The following is a 21,246-nucleotide window of genomic DNA, read 5'->3' on the forward strand; positions in this document are numbered from 1 at the left end:
ATGGTAGTTACTCTTGATTGGCTGTGCTATACCATGTGATGGTATAGTTCCAAGGCATTATGAAAAATCCTGCCCCAATTGTGCCTGAGGTTATGTTACCTTTTTTGGGCTGATGCAATCTTGTGCAATGGGACTGCAGCTATTTCAGGCAATTCTAGCAAAGCAAATCAGAAATTGTTCAGATTTGATAGAATCAGTTAATTCCCCAAAATTTTACACAAATTCAATTCACATCAAGTCTTTTTTTTAATAAAGCACCTAAGCTATTTGTGTAGGCTGGCACTGATTAACTGTACTTAGTATGAAAGCAGTTGTGCCATGCAAATAGTTAAATCGCTGCTAGGAATTTAAACAGAATACCATGGCATTTTTACCAAAATCTTTATCTCTTTATAGAACTAAACATTAAATAAATCCATCATTCACTTATCAATATCAGTGAATACTTTTAAGTCCTCCTTAGCTGAGATTAACTTTAGATTTTGACTAATATCATAAGATAGGATAAAACATAGGAAGGTGGAAAATACCGAAGAAAACAACATCTTTCCTGTATTAATATGGAAGCAAAGAATGTGAACCAAAAGTAAACACAAAATACGCAAAAAATAGGCATTAAGTAAATAACCAGATTACAGTGTAACAAGTGAAAGTGTCAATAAAAACATACCTTAATGTATACAAAATTTTACCATCATTCCATATTCGTAGAAGTTGATTTGGAGTTGTAATCCAATGAGCTTCTGCAGTTTTTGAGTTACGAAAAATAGTGTCTGGGATCCAAATTAATCCAACCATATTGCTGTTTAGTGTTAAAATTTTCATGGTGCTATTGAACCTGAGACGATTGTCAGTCCACGTTTGAGCAAAAAATATGTCTATTTGGTATTCCTATAAATAAAAAAAAAAAGTGGGTTAAATTATTGCTTTCCATAAAGGATTTTACATTTTGTTATTTGTCTCAATGAAAATGTAAGACTTGTTCCACACTGTTTCTGTTCCCACAGTCGGTTAAACATGCTCAGGAAGTATGTGTGTGACATTGTGCACAGCCTGGATGGATGCCGAGACATCAATACACAATTGAGACCCACTGTAAAGAAATGTATAGTGCATAGTATACATTTAGTTTCAATAGCCCTAAGTATAAGGCATCGTTCGCATAGAGTATTTGGTGAGTTTTTTACCTCAGTATTTGTAAGTCAGGACCAGGAGTGGATCAATAAGAGGAAAAGTATAATAGAGACACCTCACCACTTCTACATTTTTTACCTTCTCCTGATTTTGGCTTAGAAATAATGAGGTAAAAAACTCACCAAATACTGTATGTGTGAACGTGGCCTTATACAAACAGTATGCAGGCACATCCCTGCTAGAGAGAGGTCAGAAGAACACATTTTATTCCTCTGTCTGACGAATAATCACATATGAGGATATTACAGTAAACAGTGCTGCTCGCCATTATTGGCACCCCATTATTTTTTCCTAGACTGTACAATATCTTCAGAAATAAATGGAAATGTACCTAAGTTATATCCTCTGGATTTTTCAATTAATGGTCCAAAGTAATACAACGTTAAAAATTGCTTTTCAACTTCCATGTTGCAATTTCAAAGAAGAAACAGAATAAACAGCATGCGCAGCAATAAAGGCACCCCTAATTAATACTTAGTTGCACACCCTTTGGCATTGATGACAGCGTCCAAACCTTTCTTGTATCTATAAGCTTCTTGCACTTCTCAGCTGGAATTTTCTCTCACTATTCCTTTGCAGTTTGCTCAAGCTCTTGAATGTTTGCAGGGTTCTTTTTCCCAATGGCAGATTTCAGCTCACCCCAAAGATTTTCAATGGGATTGAGGTCAGGACACATTGCTGGCCATTTTAAAACAGTCCATTTTTTCTTTTTCAAAAATTCATGTGTACTTTTGGATGTGTGATTTGGGTCATTGCCTTGCTGGAGGACCATTGATCTTCTACTCAAACCAAGTATTCTTACACTGGGTAGGACCTTTCACTCTAAAATCTCTTGATAATTCTCTGATTTCATGATTCCTGTGATATGGTCAAGACTCTAGTACAAGACGCAGCAAAGAAACCCCACAGCATTATGGATCCCGCACCATGCTTAACTGTTGGTAAGGTGTTCTTTTCCTTATAAGCTTGATTGTGCGGTCTGTAAACAAACTGTTGCTTTGCATTGCCAAAAAGCTCTATTTTTGTTTCATCTGTCCACAGAACATTTTCCCAAAAGGATTGTGATTTGTCAAGGTACTCTTTGGCAAAGATCAGTAGTTCCTTATGATGTCTTTTCTTCAGCAATGGTTTCTTCCTTGGCCTTCGCCCATAAATCAATGCTTGGTTTAGTGTGCGGCATATGGTACTTGTTGAAACCATGACCCCAGACTGTTCCAGGTTGGCCTTTAAGTCTTTGGATGTTTGACATGGTGTTTTTTCCACCATTCACACCAACCTTCGCAGACATCTCTTGTCAATTTTCTTTCTTTCCTCCAGGGAGGTTCTTGATGGTTCCATGATTGGCAAACATCTTAATAACATTGCACACTGTTGAAAATGGGATGCCAACGTCTTTGGAGATAGCCTTATACCCATTGGAAGTGTTGTGTTTGCTAATAATAGCAGTCCTGATGGCCTCAGACAGCTCCTTTGTCTTCACCATTGTGATGAGGGAACAGGGCACACCATGTGGCTTTTTAAAACACTGAAGTCATCTTTCATTGGCTAATTCATGTCACATGGGCACCGACAATTATTCACAGGTGAATCTCTTTTGTGATTTACCACAGGTGAGTCAAAATGTGTTTCCATACTAAATTAATGTAAAGGGTGCGAATACTAGTGACACAGCAAGTTTTAGGTTTTCACCCCCCCCATTGTTTTTTTATATTATTATTGTTTATCATTTGCTTTTTTGTATTTCACTTGAGTGCTCTATTCAAAACAACTGTTTTACTTGATTCATTTTTTCAGGAGACATTCCACATTATATACACTGCTCAAAAAAAATAAAGGGAACACTCAAATAACACATCCTAGATCCGATTGAATGAAATATTCTCATTGAATACTTTGTTCTGTACAAAGTTGAATGTGCTGACAACAAAATCACACAAAAATCATCAATGGAAATCAAATTCATTAACTAATGGAGGCCTGGATTTGGAGTCACCCCCAAAATTAAAGTGGAATAACACACTACAGGCTCATCTAACTTTGATGTAATGTCCTTAAAATAAGTCAAGATGAGGCTCAGTATTGTGTGTGGCCTCCATGTGCCTGTATGACCTCCCTACAATGCCTGGGCATGCTCCTGATGAGGTTGCGGATGGTCTCCTGTGGGATCTCCTCCCAGACCTGGACTAAAGCATCCGCCGACTCCTGGACAGTCTGTGGTGCAACGTGACGTTGGTGGATGGAGTGAGACATGATGTCCCAGATGTGCTCAATCGGATTCAGGTCTGGGGAACGAGTGCGCCAACCTATAGCTTCAATGCCTTAATCTTGCAGGAACTACTGACACACTCCAGCCACAGAAGGTCTGGCATTGTCCTGCATAAGAGGAACCCAGGGCCAACCGCACCTGCATATGGTCTCACAAAGGGTCTGAGGATCTCATCTCGGTACCTAATGGCAGTCAGGCTACCTCTTGCGAGCACATGGAGGGCTGTGTGGCCCTCCAAAGAAATGCCACCCCACACCATTACTGACCCACTGCCAAACCAGTCATGCTGAAGGATGTTGCAGGCAGCAGATCGCTCTCCATGGCGTCTCCAGACTCTGTCACGTCTGTCACATGTGCTCAGTGTGAACCTGCTTTCATCTGTGAAGAGCACAGGGCGCCAATGGCGACTTTCCCAATCCTGGTGTTCTGTGGCAAATGCCAAGCATCCTGCATGGTGTTGGGCTGTGAGCACAACCCCCATTTGTGGACATCGGGCCCTCATACCACCCTCATGGAGTCGGTTTCTAACCGTTTGTGCAGACACATGCACACTTTTGGCCTGCTGGAGGTCATTTTGCAGGGCTCTGGCAGTGCTCCTCATCTTCCTCCTTGCACAAAGGCGGAGGTAGCGGTCCTGCTGCTGGGTTGTTGCCCTCCTATGGCTCCCTCCACATCTCCTGGTATCTGCTCCATTCTCTGGACACTGTGCTGACTGACACAGCTACCCTTCTTGCCACAGTTCGCACTGATGTGCCATCCTGGATGAACTGCACTACCTGAGCAACTTCTGTGGGTTGTACTGTAGACACCGCCTCATGCTACTGTACCTCTAGGGGTAAGAGCAATGGCAAAATGAAAAAGTGAGCAAAACAACAGCCAAAAGAATGAGAACAGAGAAATGGTCTGTGGTCACCACCTGCAGAACCACTCCTTTATAGGGGGTATCTTGCTAATTGCCTATGATTTCTACCAGTTGTCTGTTCCATTTGCACAACAGCAGGAGAAATTGAATCACAATCAGTGTTGCTTCATAACTGGACAGTTAGATTTCACAGAAGTTATATTGACTTGAAGTTACATTGTGTTGTTTAAGTGTTTCCTTTATTTTTTTGAGCAGTGTACTTAAACTTCATGGATGCCAATAACAATGAGCAGCACTGTATGTGGGAAGCGTTTCCTGATGTAACTGGTGTACAAATGCAACGTGAACCAAGCTAACGATGTATAATTTTTAAATTATCTGTATACAGAAGATCATTTCCTTTTGGGACATATCAATATTTGGATCTAAGACTATACAAGTTTTAATTATTCACATTTAAATCTAAAAATTTTAACATTTTGGTTATTCCAAATATTGCATACCACAGATATACTCTGCATATTATCATATACTTTAGTATTATAATCACGAAAGCTGGAGAAAAACAGGTTTCCATTTTTTCTTTCAGAAGCTACCTGTTCATGCAGAAAATGGTCAATTCAAAGAGTAAGGCTACATTCCCACGATGAGTTTTGGTGCGTTTTTCATGTTGCGCATTTTCGCTGTCAAAAATGCAGCATCTTACTGTTTCAGCAAAGTGGATGGGATTTATAGAGATCTCCTGCCCACTGTCCTTTTTTTTTATAATCAGCGTAAACTGACCTATCGTGCGTGTTTCAATTCCGCAGCATGTCAATTTCTCTAGTGGGTACAATGAGCTTTCTGTGCTGATTTTTGCCATACACTCGCATTAGATGTAGAAAATCAGTTGGTAAAAAACACTCATGTGTTTTAGTGCATTTACACAGCGGAAATGCATCAAAAACGCATGTATCCTTAACGGAGTATTTTAATAAAGACAAATTCCAGAAAGTATCAAAAGGAAAGCAGCTTTATTTAAAGTATGACACACCAAACAGAGACAAAAACTGTAGCGTCAAAAAACGCGATAAAAACGCATGTTTAAAAAACGCACACAAAAACGCAATAAAAATCACAAATAACCCAATTTAAATAATAGGTGCAGAAATTCTTCAACATCAAAAACACACCAAAAGCTCATCAAGGGAATATAGCCTTAAAGTTAAGTTCCCACAATGAGTTTTTGGTGAGTTTTTGATGCAGCATATTTTTGGTATCCAAAAAATACAGCGTCTAACAATTCCATCAAAGTAAATGTCAATTATAGAAATCTCATGCCCATAATGCTTTATTTTAAGCAAACATGTCAATTTCTCTTGTAAATACGTTGAGTTTAATGTGCTGATTTTCTCCCTAGAATTGCATTAGATATGGAAAATCCACAGGTAATAAACACATATGCGTTTTTAGTGCATTCCTGCTGCGGAAAAGCACTAAAACCATGTGTAATCTGCACATTACTGTATCAATAAAGTTTTATCAAAGCCAGGAAGTATCGAAAAGAAAGCAGCTTTATTTTCATTATGACATACCAAAAAGAGGAAAAATCTGCAACATCAAAAACACAATAAAAACTCATTTTTTTATATTTGTTTCAAGATTTTACCTAATAGGTACAAAAATGCTGCAGAAAATATGCAATATCAATATACAAATTGTGGAAATCTTGTAAGGGCTTGGGAGGGTTATATATAACAATTATTTACAATTTGGGATAACCCAACCAGAACCCTCACTAACAAGTCCTAAAACGTAACTTTTATTATGATTTAAAATAGTGGCGTAATACAAAACATAAAACATTCTGTCCCTATAATGTCTAAATGATTCTATTATAGTGTACAGGCAATTGAAAAAATACAACCCCTGGCAAAAATTATGGAATCACCGGGCTCGGAGGATGTTCATTCAGTTGTTTAATGTTGTTGAAAAAAAGCATATCACAGACATGGCACAAAACTAATGTCATTTCAAATGGCAACTTTAGGGCTTTAAGAAACACTAAAATAAATCAAGATAAAAAATGTGGTACTCAGTAAGGGTAATTTTTTTCAGACCAAGCAGAGGGAAAAAATTATGGAATCACTCAATTCTGAGGAAAAAATTATGGAATCATGAAAAATAAACACGCAAAAGAACAATCCAATACATCACTAGTATTTTGTTGCATCACCTTTGGCTTTAATAATAGCTTGCAGTCTCTGAGGCATGGACTTAATGAGTGACAAACAGTACTCTTCATCAGTTTGGCTCCAATTTTCTCTGATTGCTGTTGCCAGATCAGCTTTGCAGTTTGGAGCCTTGCCATGGACCATTTTCTTCAACTTCCACCAAAGATTTTCAATTGGATTGACATCCGGACTGTTTGCAGGCCATGACATTGACCTTATGTGTCTTCTTTCAAGGAATGTTTTCACAGTTTTTGCTCTATGGCAGGATGCATTATCATCTTGAAAAATGATGTCATCATCCCCAAACATCCTTTTAATTGATGGGAAAAGAAAATTGTCCAAAATATCAATGTAAACTTGGGCATTTATTGTAGATGTAATGACAGCCATCTCCCCAGTGCCTTTACCTGACATGCAGCCCCATATCATCAATGACTGTGGAAATTTGCATGTTCTCTTCATGCAGTCATCTTTATAAATCTCATTGGAACGGCACCAAACAAAAGTTCCAGCATCATCACTTTGCCCAATGCAGATTCGCGATTCATCACTGAATATGACTTTTATCCAGTCATCCACAGTCCACGATTGCTTTTCCTTAACCCATTGTAACCTTGTTTTTTTCTGCTTAGGTGTTAATGATGGCTTATGTTTAGCTTTTCTGTATGTAAATCCCATTTCCTTTAGGCGGTTTCTTACAGTTTGGGTACAGACATTGACTCCAGTTTCCTCCCATTCATTCCTCGTTTGTTTTGTTGTGCATTTCCTGTTTTGAAGACATATTTCTTTAAGTTTCCGGTCTTGACGTTTTGCTGTCTTCCATGGTCTACCAGTATGTTTGCCTTTAACAGCTTTCTCATGTTGTTTGTATTTTGTTCAGATTTTAGACACAGCTGACTGTGAACAACCAACATCTTTTGCAACATTGTGTGATGATTTACCTTCTTTTAAGAGTTTGATAATCCTCTCCTTTGTTTCAATTGACATCTCTCGTGTTGGAGCCATGAGCCATGATTCATGTCAGTCCACTTGGTGAAACTGCTCTCCAAGGTGTGATCACTCCTTTTTACATGCAGACTAACGAGCAGATCTAATTTGATGCAGGTGTTAGTTTTGGAAATTAAAATTTACAGGGTGATTCCATAATTTTTTCCTCAGAATTGAGTGATTCCATAATTTTTTCCCTCTGCTTGGTCTGAAAAAAATTACCCTTACTGAGTACCACATTTTTAATCTTGATTTCTTTTAGTGTTTCTTAAAGCCTTAAAGTTGCCATTTGAAATTACTTTAGTTTTGTGCCATGTCTGTGATCTGCTTTTTTTCAACAACATTAAACAACTGAATGAACATCCTCCGAGCCCGGTGATTCCATAATTTTTGCCAGGGGTTGTATCACTTAGTGACACACAGGGGTGTCAACATTATAGGGCAGATAGGACAGTTTTTACTGGAGCACATGTCCAACCCAACATGTTTCACCGCAGATGCAGCATCACTAAGGGATGGGACAATAGTTATAAAGGGACTATAGCTGAAATTCTAGCTATAGTCCCATCCCCTGATGACATACCATCCTGTAGACTTAAATTAGTTGAAAAATATCTGCAGGTAAAAAATGGAAATGTGTTTTTAGTGTGTTTCCAATGTGGAAATGCACCAAAAACACATGCAATCGGCACATGAATATATCAACAACATTTCTGTCAAAACAAAGCAGCTTTTTTTAAAACATGACATACCAACATGAGACAAAGAAAGCTTCATAAAAATGTATGTTAAAAAATGCATTCAAAAACATCATGAAAAAACTCAAGTATCATAATATACTTAATGGGTGCAGAAAGGGTGCAGAAATTCTGCAGCTTCAAAACCTGATCAAAATCTCATTGTGGGAACGTAGCCTTAAAGGGATTTTCCAGACAAAACCGATAAGTCTGCAGTCAGTGTGTGACTTCAGACTTATGAATACCCCCAAGGGCACGCATTGTGCACTGCAGAGATTCATCAGTTTCAGACTCGGTAACGGAGGCTATGTATGTGTTATACATACCACCTTCCAGTGGGCGTGACCTCAATCCCCATACACTTGTATTGAGCGAGGCCACACCCTCTAGTCGGACACGCCCGCTGGCGGTCTGCGCCACTAGATGGGGCACGGCCTCGGCTCTATAAGAGTTTATTGAACAAAGCCGTGACCACTGGCCAGGGGTATGTATAACGCATACATACTCTCCGGTCCCGGGTCTGAAACTCGCGAATCCCCGCAGCGCACAATGAGTGCTCTGGGGTGATTCATAAGTCTGTAATCACACAGAGTGACTGCAGACTTATTGGTTTTGACCCAGACAGTCTCTTTAAATAGACAAATTAGACTAATCTAAATGTGTCCAAATTTACTCTTGAAATAGTTATGTTGAGTTACTTGCTCTTTCCTTAAATTGATCAGATACAGTATAGAAGTTCTTTGTGTAGATGCACTTTCTTTGAGTAATTCTCACCCTGTGCCTTTATTAGCTAAATACAGGAAAAGTATGGAAATTTAAAAGGAGGCCAGTAATAAGATTTCTGAGATAATGTAAAGCAGTACACACAACTTATCTTTATACTATAATCTTCTGATAAAGAAGCTTTTTTATTTTTTATACCTTTAAGGCCTCATTCAGATCTAAAAAAAAATCAGTGTTTTGGAACAAATCTCCAGCAGTATTTGGTCATGGATTCAGTTTTTACATTAATCAAAAAAAATTAAAAACTTTTCCTATTAATTACAATGTTAAAAACAGACCACACATGCTGTGTTTTATTTGCTTTTTTTTACGCAGTGCAAAACTGACCTGTGCTGCGTGTTTGAAACCCACAATATGTCAATTTCTCTTGCGGGTACACTGAGTGTGTGTTTTTTCACCATGGAAATGCATTAGATGTGGTAATTCCGCAGTTAAATTCCAATGCGGAAACACACTAAAAACACACGTAATCTACACATGACTGTATCAATAAGGTTTTGTCAAAGCCAAATAACAGGAAATATAAAAACCAAAGCTGCTTTATTTAAAACATGGCATATCAACATGATACAAAGCTCACATTGTCAAAAGATAAAAGATATTAGATAAAAACACATGTAAAAAAAAACGCATGGAAGCTGCTCAGTATTGTTACTTACATTAAAAAACAAATGTCGGTGGCAAAACCACCACAAAAGGTGTCAGAAAAGATGTAAAAAAGGACACTTTAGGTAAAACACGGCTGACATTTTCTGAAGCTTATTTTGAGGCACCTTGTGCACATATCCTTGGGGCTCATGCAGTCGATCATATTTTTGGTCTGAGTACAAACAGACAAAAAATCGGATCGCATTCGGACCAATGTTATTCTTCAGGGCCATTTACATGTCCTATTCTTTTTTCAGACAGAATCTATCTGTCCAATTTGCATGCTCGATTTGTATCTGATAGTCAGATCGCACTAGGCCATGCAAGTCAGTGAGTTGGTGGAAACCATCGGATGGCATCAGAGTGCAGTCTGATTTTCATGGACTGACAGGATGGAGAAGATGGAGAGATTTTTTTTCACATCTTCTCCTCATCCGAGAAAATTGGCTAACGCTGATGAAACTCTGATCAGAGTTTTATCAGAGTGTGATTAGCATAATCAGTCCAATTCTCTCATGTGATAGAAAATAGTGTCGTGTGACCCGAGTCTTAAAATGGGAATTATATTTATGTTTCTATTCCTTACATTTATAATGAAATTGAAAAACACTGAAATTCAAGATCTACTAATTGCCATTAAAATTAAATGCAGCTAATTGATCTTCGAATACAGCTGGCTAAACTGCAGAATGTGACAAAGTAAGGCTTTTATGTATATTTAAATGCTATTTAAAAACATTTTCTTGGTTGAGGTTGCCTGCCTTCTAGCTATGATTAAGTCATACGCTATTGAAGGCTTGTGTTTCATTCAAAATGAATGCCCATTCCCACTCTTGTTTCTTTTGTAAAGTACAAAAAATATCAGCATGGTCTTCTAACTTTAAGTCTGTGTTTCCGGTACATGCACACATACCAGAGACACGTACACACACATATTATAATCTATGGTGCTATTTAAATATCCGTGTCAGCCACAGGGAGTCATGTCCGTTTTTTACTGGCAGCACAGATCACTTGAACCCATACAAGTCTATGGGCCAGTGTAAAACACGTACCGCATACGGATGACATGTGACACGTACCAGAATAGAATGCACAATAGAAATGACAGATGTTTATATGTTAAAGATGTGCTGAGATCTAGATGGATAGATAGATAGATAGATAGATAGATAGATAGATAGATACAGTGCTGTGTGACCTGGAAGTGGCTGTTGGCAAAGACTTTGGAGCCATGTTTTGCATGGAGGATCCGCTGGACTTCGTTGGATTCGCTTGGACTATGTTGAATTCGCTTGGACTATGTCGGATCTGCGTGGGAACTTTTTTTTTAATAAAATGGTGGTGAACGAGAGAAAATGTCTCTGTTTTACTTCTCTGTGTTTTGTGTGTAGGTTCTTTTCAGGTTTCTATTTGGTGGACTATGTCGGATTCGCTGGACTACGTCGGACCTACATAGGATTTATTTTTAATAAAGTGGTGAACCAGGGAAAGTGTGGAGGAGTGTTTATTTAATTCAAGTATTTTTTGTATGTGTGTTTCCTTTTCATTACTGGGTTTGTAATTGGGGTGTCTGAAAGACACTTCTCCATTAGTAACACCAGAGCTTGATGTCAGCTGTGTTTTTGGACATTTTACAGCTGACATCAACCACAAGCCCCATTAACCCAATTACCATCGGAAAGATCAAAGGTGAAGCACATGAATTGGAGCATCTCATGAGATGCTCCACTTCTGAGGCAGCTGCGGGCTGGTGTTTTTAGGCTGAGAAGATCCCTATGGCCAGGGACCTTCCCGGCCTGATAATACCAGCTCTCAGCTGTTTGCTTTACCTTTGCTGGCTACCAAAAATGGAGGGACCCCATGTCATTTTTTTCATTTATTTATTTACTAGGTTAATACATGTACAGTAAGCTACACATGCAAGGCACAGATTACATATGTGATGAATATCTATCTATCTATCTATCTATCTATCTATGTCCTTCTATTTATCTGTCTATATTTTTGCCCATCTCTAACACAAAATAAATGGAAATTTCTATTCTGCATTTTATTCCGTTACGTGTCACATACTGTAGTAAAAACGGACTCATACGTATTTTAAGCAAACGTGTGATGGAGGCCTAGGAGATGAAAAAAATGAGCACCACAATACAGCAATATAGAATTCTTCTCACTGATTCTTCTATCAGCATATTTTTGGTCTTGTAAAAAATGCATGAAATCATTTTTTGTAGCTTTTTTTATTCATAAGTGAGTTTTTTTTGGTATTTTACTGAGTAATCTACTTGTAAACAAAAAGCCTGAAAAAATCTAGGCCTACAGCATGCTACTTTTAAAAAAAAAAATGCCAAAGAACCGAATGGAATTAAAATAACTCCTATTTTGATAAAAACAGCAGGAAAAACATTTTTCAACAACATGCTATGTGCGAAACATATTTTAAGGGGGTGTTTTTAGTTTTTTTTACGGTTTTCTTTTTTTAAAATCTGAACACAAATTTTCATACATATTTAATTGAATACTTTTAGAAAAACAAACAATATTTTGCACTAGTTGTGCTACAATATGCGACTTCAGATCAATGGCGGTGGTTCACTGTGATTACTTTTCTGTCTAAAGCCCCCTTCACATGTCAGTGTCTTCAGTACGTGTGGTGACAGTTTTCACACGTACTGAAGACACTTGTACATGTAGACCGATTCAAATATACAGTGCTAGCCAAAAGTATTGGCACCCCTGCAATTCTGTCAGATAATACTCAGTTTCCTCCTGAAAATGATTACAATCACAAATTCTTTGGTATTACTCTCTTCATTTAATTTGCTTGCAAGGAAAAACACAAAAGAGAATGAAGCAAAAATCAAATCATTGATCATTTCACACAAAACTCCAAAAAAGGGCCGGACAAAAGTATTGGCACTCTCAGCCTAATGCTTGGTTGCACAACCTTAGCCAAAATAACTGCGAACAACCACTTCCGGTAACCATCAATGAGTTTCTTACAATGCTCTGCTGGAATTGTAGACCATTCTTCTTTGGCAAACTGCTCCAGGTCCCTGATATTTGAAGGGTGCCTTCTCCAAACTGCCATTTTGCGATCTCTCCACAGGTGTTCTATGGGATTCAGGTCTGGACTCATTGCTGGCCACCTTAGAAGTCTCCAGTGCTTTCTCTAAAACCATTTTATAGTGCTTTTGGAAGTGTGTTTTGGGTCATTGTCCTGCTGGAAGACCCATGACCTCTGAGGGAGACCCAGCTTTCTCACACTGGGCCCTACATTATGCTGCAAAATTTGTTGGTAGTCTTCAGACTTCATAATGCCATGCACAAGGTCATGCAGTCCAGTGCCAGAGGCAGCAAAGCAACCCCAAAACATCAGGGATCCTCCGTCATGTTTGACTGTAGGGACCGTGTTCTTTTCTTTGAATGCCTCTTTTTTTTTTCCTGTACACTCTATGTTGATGCTTTTTCCCAAAAAGCTCTACTTTTGTCTCATCTGACCAGAGAACATTCTTCCAAAACGTTTTAGGCTTTCTCAGGTAAGTTTTGTCAAACTCCAGCCTGGCTTTTTTATGTCTCAGGGTAAGAAGTGGGGTCTTCCTGGGTATCCTACCATACAGTCCCTTTTCATTCAGACGCCGATGGATAGTACGGGTTGACACTGTTGTACCCTCGGACTGCAGGGCAGCTTGAACTTATTTGGATGTTAGTCGAGGTTCTTTATCCACCATCCGCACAATCTTGCGTTGAAATCTCTCGTCAATTTTTCTTTTCCGTCCACATCTAGGGAGGTTAGCCACAGTGCCATGGGCTTTAAATTTCTTGATGACACTGTGCACGGAAGACACAGGAACATTCAGGTTTTTGGAGATGGACTTGTAGCCTTTAGATTGCTCATGCTTCCTCACAATTTGGTTTCTCAAGTACTCAGACAGTTCTTTGGTCTTCTTTCTTTTCTCCATGCTCAATGTGGTACACACAAGGACACAGGACATAGATTGAGTCAACTTTAATCCATGTTAACTGGCTGCAAGTGTGATTTAGTTATTGCCAACACCTGTTAGATGCCACAGGTAAGTTACAGGTGCTGTTAATTACACGAATTAGAGAAGCATCACATGATTTTTCAAACAGTGGCAATACTTTTGTCCACCCCCTTTTTTAGGTTTGGTGTGGAATTATACCCAATTTGGCTTTAGGACAATTCTTTTTGTGTTTTTTCATTGAAGACAAATTAAATGAAGTGAATAATACCAAAGAATTTGTGATTGCAATCATTTTCAGGAAGAAACTGAGTATTATCTGACAGAATTGCAGGGGTGCCAATACTTTTGGCCAGCACTGGATAGGTCTTTGCACATGCCACTGTGTTTCCACGGACCATGTGTCTGTGTGCAAAGCAAGTATAGATGTCTGTTTTTTGCCAGTAGCATTGTCCTCAATATGTCCCACTCACGTGCACACTGATGACACTCGGATGACATCCATGTTTCATCAGCATGACACGTACCATCATCTGGGAAAAGCTTTACAGTTAGCTCTGTTCCCAGGCGCCGGGTGCTGAATCCTGCTCTTATCATTGTCGTCTGGTTTCCCTGCGATCAGCGAGACCAGGTGATGCTGCTACCAGTTGTCATAAGCACACACCAGCTGGGAATCGCGCTAACTATGACTCTCATCATTGTCACCTGGTCTCCCTTCGATCAGCACAACTAAGCAATGCTGATGAGAGTTGGAGTCAGCATCCACCATTTGCGTGTCATGCATATTAAAGAAATAAATTTAAAAAAAAAAATAGCATGGTGTCCCCCTTTTTTTTCCTAACCAGCTAAGGGAAAGCAGACAGCTGTTGGCTGATGTTAATATTCTGGGAAAAGTCCAATAGCCATAAAGGTTCCCAGCCTATGAATAACAGCTTACGGCCATTTGCTTAGCCTTTACTGGTTAATAAAAAGGGGGACCCCAAAAACAAAGGATGTGGGTTCCCCCTATTTTTACTAACCAGCAAAGGCTAAACAGACAGCTGTGGACTGATATTAATAGGCTGAGAAGGGGCCATGGGCATTGGCCCCCTCCCACACTAAGAACACCAGCCCTCAGCAGCCCCAGAAATGGCGCATACATTAGACGTGCCAATTCTGACACTTAGCTTCGGTTCTTCACACTGGCCCAGGTGCATTGGCAAGTGGGGTAATAGTTTTGGGGTTGATGTCAGCTGTTTTATGTTCGCTGACATCAAGCCCAGGGATTAGTAATGGAGAGGTGTCTATCCCATTACTAACCCTGTAGTCAAAATGAATAAAGACATACTTAGAAAAGTCCTTTAATTTAAAAAAAAATCCCCAACCCTCTTTTACCCATTTATTAACCTAAAATTAAAAAATCGAAGTGATCCTCACAAGTGATCCTCACCTGTCCACCGTTAATCCATAATGATAAGGTCCCACGACGATCCCCAACTTTGCTACAACCGGATGGGTTGGTGAGTGGTGATATCAGTAATGTGAATGCTCACCACGCCAGCCAGAACACACTGAGCTTAGCATGGGAATGCGGCTGCAGTGACAAGCGGTGACATAATTAAAGTTACAACAGGTCACAGTCAGTAGTTCCCACGCTAAGCTCTGTGTGAGTCGGCCTATCAACTATGGTAACCTCACTGACGTCACTGCTTGCAGCTATAAGAGGAAGATCAGCACCACTGCTGTATCAGCCAGCAAAGAGGAAGCATCAGAGGAAGACGGTGAGAGCTATGTGAAATTCAGCAATAGACATCATGGCTGATTATTTAGTGACAGAAGAAGCGATGGAGAGAGAGACCACTCTGATGGAGAAGAAGAAGGTTGTGGAAGTGCAGCCATCCCAAGGCCAGGAAAAGGAAGTGACGTCTCCTGCAGAGGCCGAGGCAGTTATTGAGTCTTTTGAGGCTCTTTCACCCAAACGAGTCCATCTCGCACACCAGGAAGTTCCACAACACAGGAGTCAGCCGCTACTACATAGTCTTTGTTATGTACTATAACTAAGAACTAAGGAATAGGAGGGAAAAGCTGTCCCTGCACTGAGACTCAGCTTAAACCCTATGCTGGGATGGGTGCCCTATTCCGTGTGAATAGCCCCACCGACACTCCTGCACTAAACTCAAAAGAAGACCCGAAGGAAGGGGAAAGGGGTCCCTAAAAGATCTAAGGACTGGGAGCAAAAACAGGAGACCTCCTAACAGAATAGTTAGTTGCAGAAACGAAGATTAAAGGGAACAAAACAGGTGGAACAAGAAGTCCCAGGATATAAATTGTCCTAAGCACAAAGAACTAACAAGGCAACTAACTTGAGCACAAGCGTAACAACACTGATGTCCAGCAAGGAATGGGAGACAGGTGCTGAGTAATAAAGAGCGAGGAGATCACGTGACCAAGACATCCAGCACCAGAGGAAAAGACTAGAAGTTAGCAAACCACAAAAAGATGGCCGAAAAGTAAAACAGCATAGATTCTAACAGTACCTCCCCTTTTACGAGGATCCTCCAGGCCGAGCATTACCAGGAAATCTCCTATGAAAAGCCTTAATTAGCCTTGAGGCTGAGACGTCCTCAGTCTTCACCCAGGAATTATCCTTGGGGCCGAAACCTCTCCAGGACACAAGATACTGTAATCTCCCTCTATGCCACTTGGAATCCAAAATGCGAGAGATCTCAAATTCACCGTCCTCATCAACAGAAGGAACAGTAGGCTTCTCCTGCTTATCAGGCGTGTCCGCCTTCTTAAGTGACAACACATGAAATACAGAATTAATCCTCCAGAACGAGGGAATGCCCAACCTCCCCGCTGCTGAGTTGACAATCTGAACCACTTTGAAAGGACCCACAAATTTATGCCCCAGTTTTTTAGAAGGAATTTTCAAACGAAGATTCCTAGAGAACAACCAAACCATATCCCCAACAGCAAACAAGGACTCCTTTCTTTTTTTGTCAAAATACCTTTTTGATCTCCTGTGGTAGAAATTCCGACCACATTTCCTGAATGTCTGCCACAAAACATCTCAAAAACTGCTCGACATCCTGGTTCTTCCTTTCAGTCTTTCCATTGGACTCTGGATGATACCCTGACGAGAATGACAAATGAATTTTCAATCTGTCATAAAAAGCACGCCAAAAGCGAGCCACAAACTGTGGTCCCCTATCGGAAACAATGTCCGTGGAAACACCATGGAGCCTGCCAATCCCCTTCACAAAAGCCTTAGCAAGAGTCTTGGCACAAGGTAACTTGTTGAATGGAACCAGATGACACATTTTACTAAACCGGTCCACAACAACCCAGATGACGGAAAAACCCTCCGATACAGGCAGATCGGTGATAAAATCCATGGCAAGGTGCGTCCATGGTGAACTAGAAACTTTCAAGGGGCACAGCAACCCTGCAGTCAGAGCGTGAGAGGCCTTCGACCTAGCGCACACAGTACACTGACGCACCCACTTGATGACTTCCCTTTGCCAGCCTGGCCACCAGAAACTCCGACTGATAGACTTCCTAGTTTCCGAAATCCCTGGGTGACCCGCCAAACGAGACTCATGACATTCAACAAACAACGCTCTCCTCAAGGCTCTAGGCACAAACAATTTACCACACAGAGTGTTGGTGCCGCACTCTGAGCTCCTAGGATGCTATTCTCCGACTCAGAATCCAATGTGGCCACCAACACCCCTCGCTGCAAAATACACTCCTCCCTCTCAGCATTCACCGCTGGAGAGAAACTACGAGACAAAGCGTCAGCCTTAACATTCTTTGTCCCCGGGACAAAAGTTACGGAAAAATTGAAGCGGGCAAAAAACAGTGTCCACCTAGCCTGACGGGCATTCAAACATTTAGCTGCGTCCAGATGAATCCAATTCTTATGATCAGTTAAAACCTGTATAGGATGTCGAGCCCCCTCCAAAAAATGTCGCCAATGCTCGAACGCGAGTTTAATAGCCAACAACTCACGATTCCCAACATCATAGTTGAGCCCTGTCTCAGAATTTTTTTTTAAAAGAAAGCACAGGGATGCACCCCATCCTCTCCCTCCTGGGACAGAACTGCCCCCACGCCTATAGATGAGGCATCCACCTCAACCAAAAATGGCTTGGTCTCATCCATCTGGATAAGAACAGGAGCAGAGCTGAACCTCTCCTTGAGATACTTAAAAGCTTCAATAGCTTCAGTGGACCATTGGACTGTATTAACACCCTTCTTGGTGAGAACAGTAATGGGTTTAGCGATGACAGAGAAATTCTTTATGAATTTCCTGTAATAATTGGCAAACCCCAAAAACCTATGTACGGACTTCAAACCTTCAGGCCTCGGCCACTCCAGCACAGCCTGAACTTTCACCGGGTCCATCTCAAAACCATCACAAGAGACAAAGTAATCCAAAAAACTAATTTTCTGGACAGCAAACTGACACTTCTCCAATTTAGCAAAGAGTGTGTTATCTCTCAGTATCTGAAGAACTTTGCGGACTCTCTGCCAATGAGACTCAAGATCCGATGAATAAATCAAAATATCATCCAGATAAACAATAACACTCCTACCGATCAAGGGTCTCAGAATGTCATTTATGAAATTTTGAGAAAATGCAGGAGCGTTAGTAAGCCCAAAAGGCATCACCAAATACTGAAAATGACCTTCCAGGGTGTTAAAAGTTGTCTTCAATTCAACTCCATCCTTCACCCGCAGCAAATTATATGCCCCACAAAGGTCTATCTTAGAAAACCATTTAGCTCTGGTCCATTGGTTAAACAAATCCGCAATAAGTGGTAACGGGTAAGGATTGCGCACAGTTACATAGTTACATAGTTACATAGTTAGTAAAGCCGAATAAAGACTTGCGTCCATCAAGTTCGACCTGTTAGTTCTGTAATTGCTAAAGTTGATCCAGAGGAGGGCAAAAACCCCAAATGATTTAGCCAATCTTCACCTGAGGAAAAATTCCCTCCCGACTCTGAAACCAGCAGTCAGAATAAATCCCTGTATCAACCTACTATTTTATTCTATTTTTAAGTATATGCTGAAATCTGCCTGGTATCTAGAAAAGCATCCAGTCCCCGCTTGAACTGGTTTAGTGAATCCGACATTACCGTCTCCTCACTCAGTGAATTCCATATTCTCACTGCTCTTACTGTAAAGAACCCCTTCCTATGCTGGTGCTGAAACCTTTTCTCTTCCAGTCTTAGTGAATGCCCTCTTGTTACCGTAATATCCCTCCTTTTGAACAAATCCCGGGCAAGGTCTCTATACTGTCCCCTAACATATTTGTACACATTTATTATGTCCCCCCTCAACCTTCTCTTTTCCAGGCTGAATAGTCCTAGTTTTGCCAACCTCTCTGGGTATTGCAGTCCCTCCATTCCCCTTATTAATTTTGTTGCCCTCCTTTGTACCTTTTCAAGCTCATTTATATCCTTTCTATATATTGGGGCCCATAACTGAGCACAGTATTCCAAGTGTGGTCTGACCAGAGCTTTGTACAGTGGAAGAACAATGTTCTCATCCTTTGCAGCTATACCTCTTCTGATACATCCCATTACCCTGTTTGCCCTTACAGCAGCCGCCTGACTTTGGGCACTCCAATTTAGTTTGCTATCAATCAAGATGCCCAAGTCCTTCTCCATCTCTGAATTCCCCAATGGTTTCCCATTCAGTGAGTACTGGTGACTTCCATTTTTCCTTCCCATATGTATGACCTTACATTTCTCCTCGTTAAACCTCATTTGCCATTTAATGCTCCACCTACCCAGCTTATCCAAATCCCTCTGTAGGTCTTCACTATCCTCTTTTGTATTGTTTTACATAACTTTGTGTCATCTGCAAATATTGATATTTTACTATTTATCCCATTGACTATGTCGTTAATAAAGATATTAAATAACATTGGGCCTAGTACAGACCCCTGTGGTACCCCACTAGTGACGCTTACCCAATCTGAGTATATTCCATTTATAACCACCCTCTGCCTTCTATCCTTTAGCCAGTTAGCTACCCACTTGCAGACATTTTCCCCCAGCCCCATCATTCTCATTTTGTATACCAACCTATTATGTGGCACGCTATCGAATGCTTTTGAGAAGTCGAGATACACGACATCCACTGGTTCCCCCTGATCTACTCGAGAGCTAACCTCCTCGTAGAAGTCAATCAGGTTTGTTTGGCAGGAGCGATTCCTCATGAATCCATGTTGGTTCGGGGTTAATAGATTATTAGCATCAAGATGCTCCGTAATTGCCTCATTAATAAAGCCTTCAAAAATTTTGCCCACAACGGACGTCAGACTCACCGGCCGATAGTTTCCGGTGTTACTTTTTGCTCCCTTTTTGAATATTGGCACTACATTCGCCTGTCGCCAATCAAGTGGCACAGACCCAGTCTCAATAGAGTCCTTCAATATAAGATATAACGGTCTGTCTATCACATTACTTAGTTCCCTTAGTACCCGTGGGTGTATGCCATCAGGTCCTGGTGATTTGTTTATTTTAATGTTACTGAGGCGTTTCTGTACCCCAGCTTGGGTTAGATTTGTCATACTTAGTGGAGGATTAAGCTTGTCACTTCTCATTTCGCCTGTTAGTTCTTTTTCCTTTGTGAAAGTTGACGAAAAAAATGTATTTAATAGATTAGCTTTATCCTCATCTTTCTCTATGATTTTGCCTTCATCACTTTTTATCGGTCCAATATTATTCGATTTAATCCTTTTACTATTTATATACGTAAAGAACAGTTTGGGATTTGATCTACTTTCCCTAGCAATACGTCTCTCTGTTTCCTCCTTTGCTATTTTTATTTGTTTTTTGCAGGTTCTCGTTTTTTCCTTGTAACACATTAGTGCCTCCTTACTGTTTTCCTGTTTTAATCTCTTGAATGCCTCTTTTTTGCTATTTAACGCCCCTTTTACGTTCTTGTTCAACCATATTGGTTTCCTCTTATTTCTGGCCCTTTTATTCCCATACGGTATATACCTCTCCCACTGAGTATTCAGAATTCTTTTGAAGGTTTCCCATTTACTATTCGTATTTCCTTGATTAAGAACTTTGTCCCAGTCTATAAGTTGAAGGTTTTCTTTCAGCTGATCAAACTTCGCCCTCCTAAAGTTTAATGTTTTTGTTGTTCCCTTATTGATAACCCTACTGAAGGGCATTTTGAAATTGATAATATTATGATCGCTATTACCTAGGTACCCCCCTATCTGTACCTCAGTTATTCTATCAGGCCTATTAGTCAATGCTAAGTCCAACACGGCCTTCCCTCTCGTTGGTTCCTGCACTAGTTGGGAGAGATAATTATCCTTGATATTTGTCAAGAACCTTTTTCCTTTCTGCGATCTACAGGTTTCTGTTTCCCAGTCAATATCCGGGTAGTTGAAGTCCCCCATTACAATCACCTCATTATGTTTTACTACTTTGTCTATTTGTCCTAATAGCAGTTTCTCATTCTCCTCTGTTATATTAGGTGGCTTATAGCAGACCCCCAGTAATATTTTATTATTATTATTATTTTTTTTTTTATTATTTTTTGCCCCCTCTAT

The 21,246-nt window shown here is 40.2% G+C and overlaps 1 protein-coding gene across 3 annotated transcripts in view; it reads right to left on the reverse strand.

Moving 5' to 3' along the window:
- The window catches only part of GABRG3 (gamma-aminobutyric acid type A receptor subunit gamma3), a 1,111,975-nt gene that overhangs the window by 506,119 nt on the left and 584,610 nt on the right, over positions 1-21,246 (reverse strand). For all 3 annotated transcript variants that reach the window (XM_073664536.1, XM_073664535.1, XM_073664537.1), the window contains one exon: positions 671-891. In XM_073664536.1, coding sequence (XP_073520637.1) covers positions 671-891 — 221 coding nt within the window. The remainder of the gene's footprint in view (positions 1-670; positions 892-21,246) is intronic.

This window comes from Phyllobates terribilis, unplaced genomic scaffold (genome assembly GCF_046119375.1).
Source record: "Phyllobates terribilis strain yellow unplaced genomic scaffold, ASM4611937v1 Scaffold_2__4_contigs__length_985480577, whole genome shotgun sequence".
Taxonomy (NCBI): Eukaryota; Metazoa; Chordata; class Amphibia; order Anura; family Dendrobatidae; genus Phyllobates; species Phyllobates terribilis.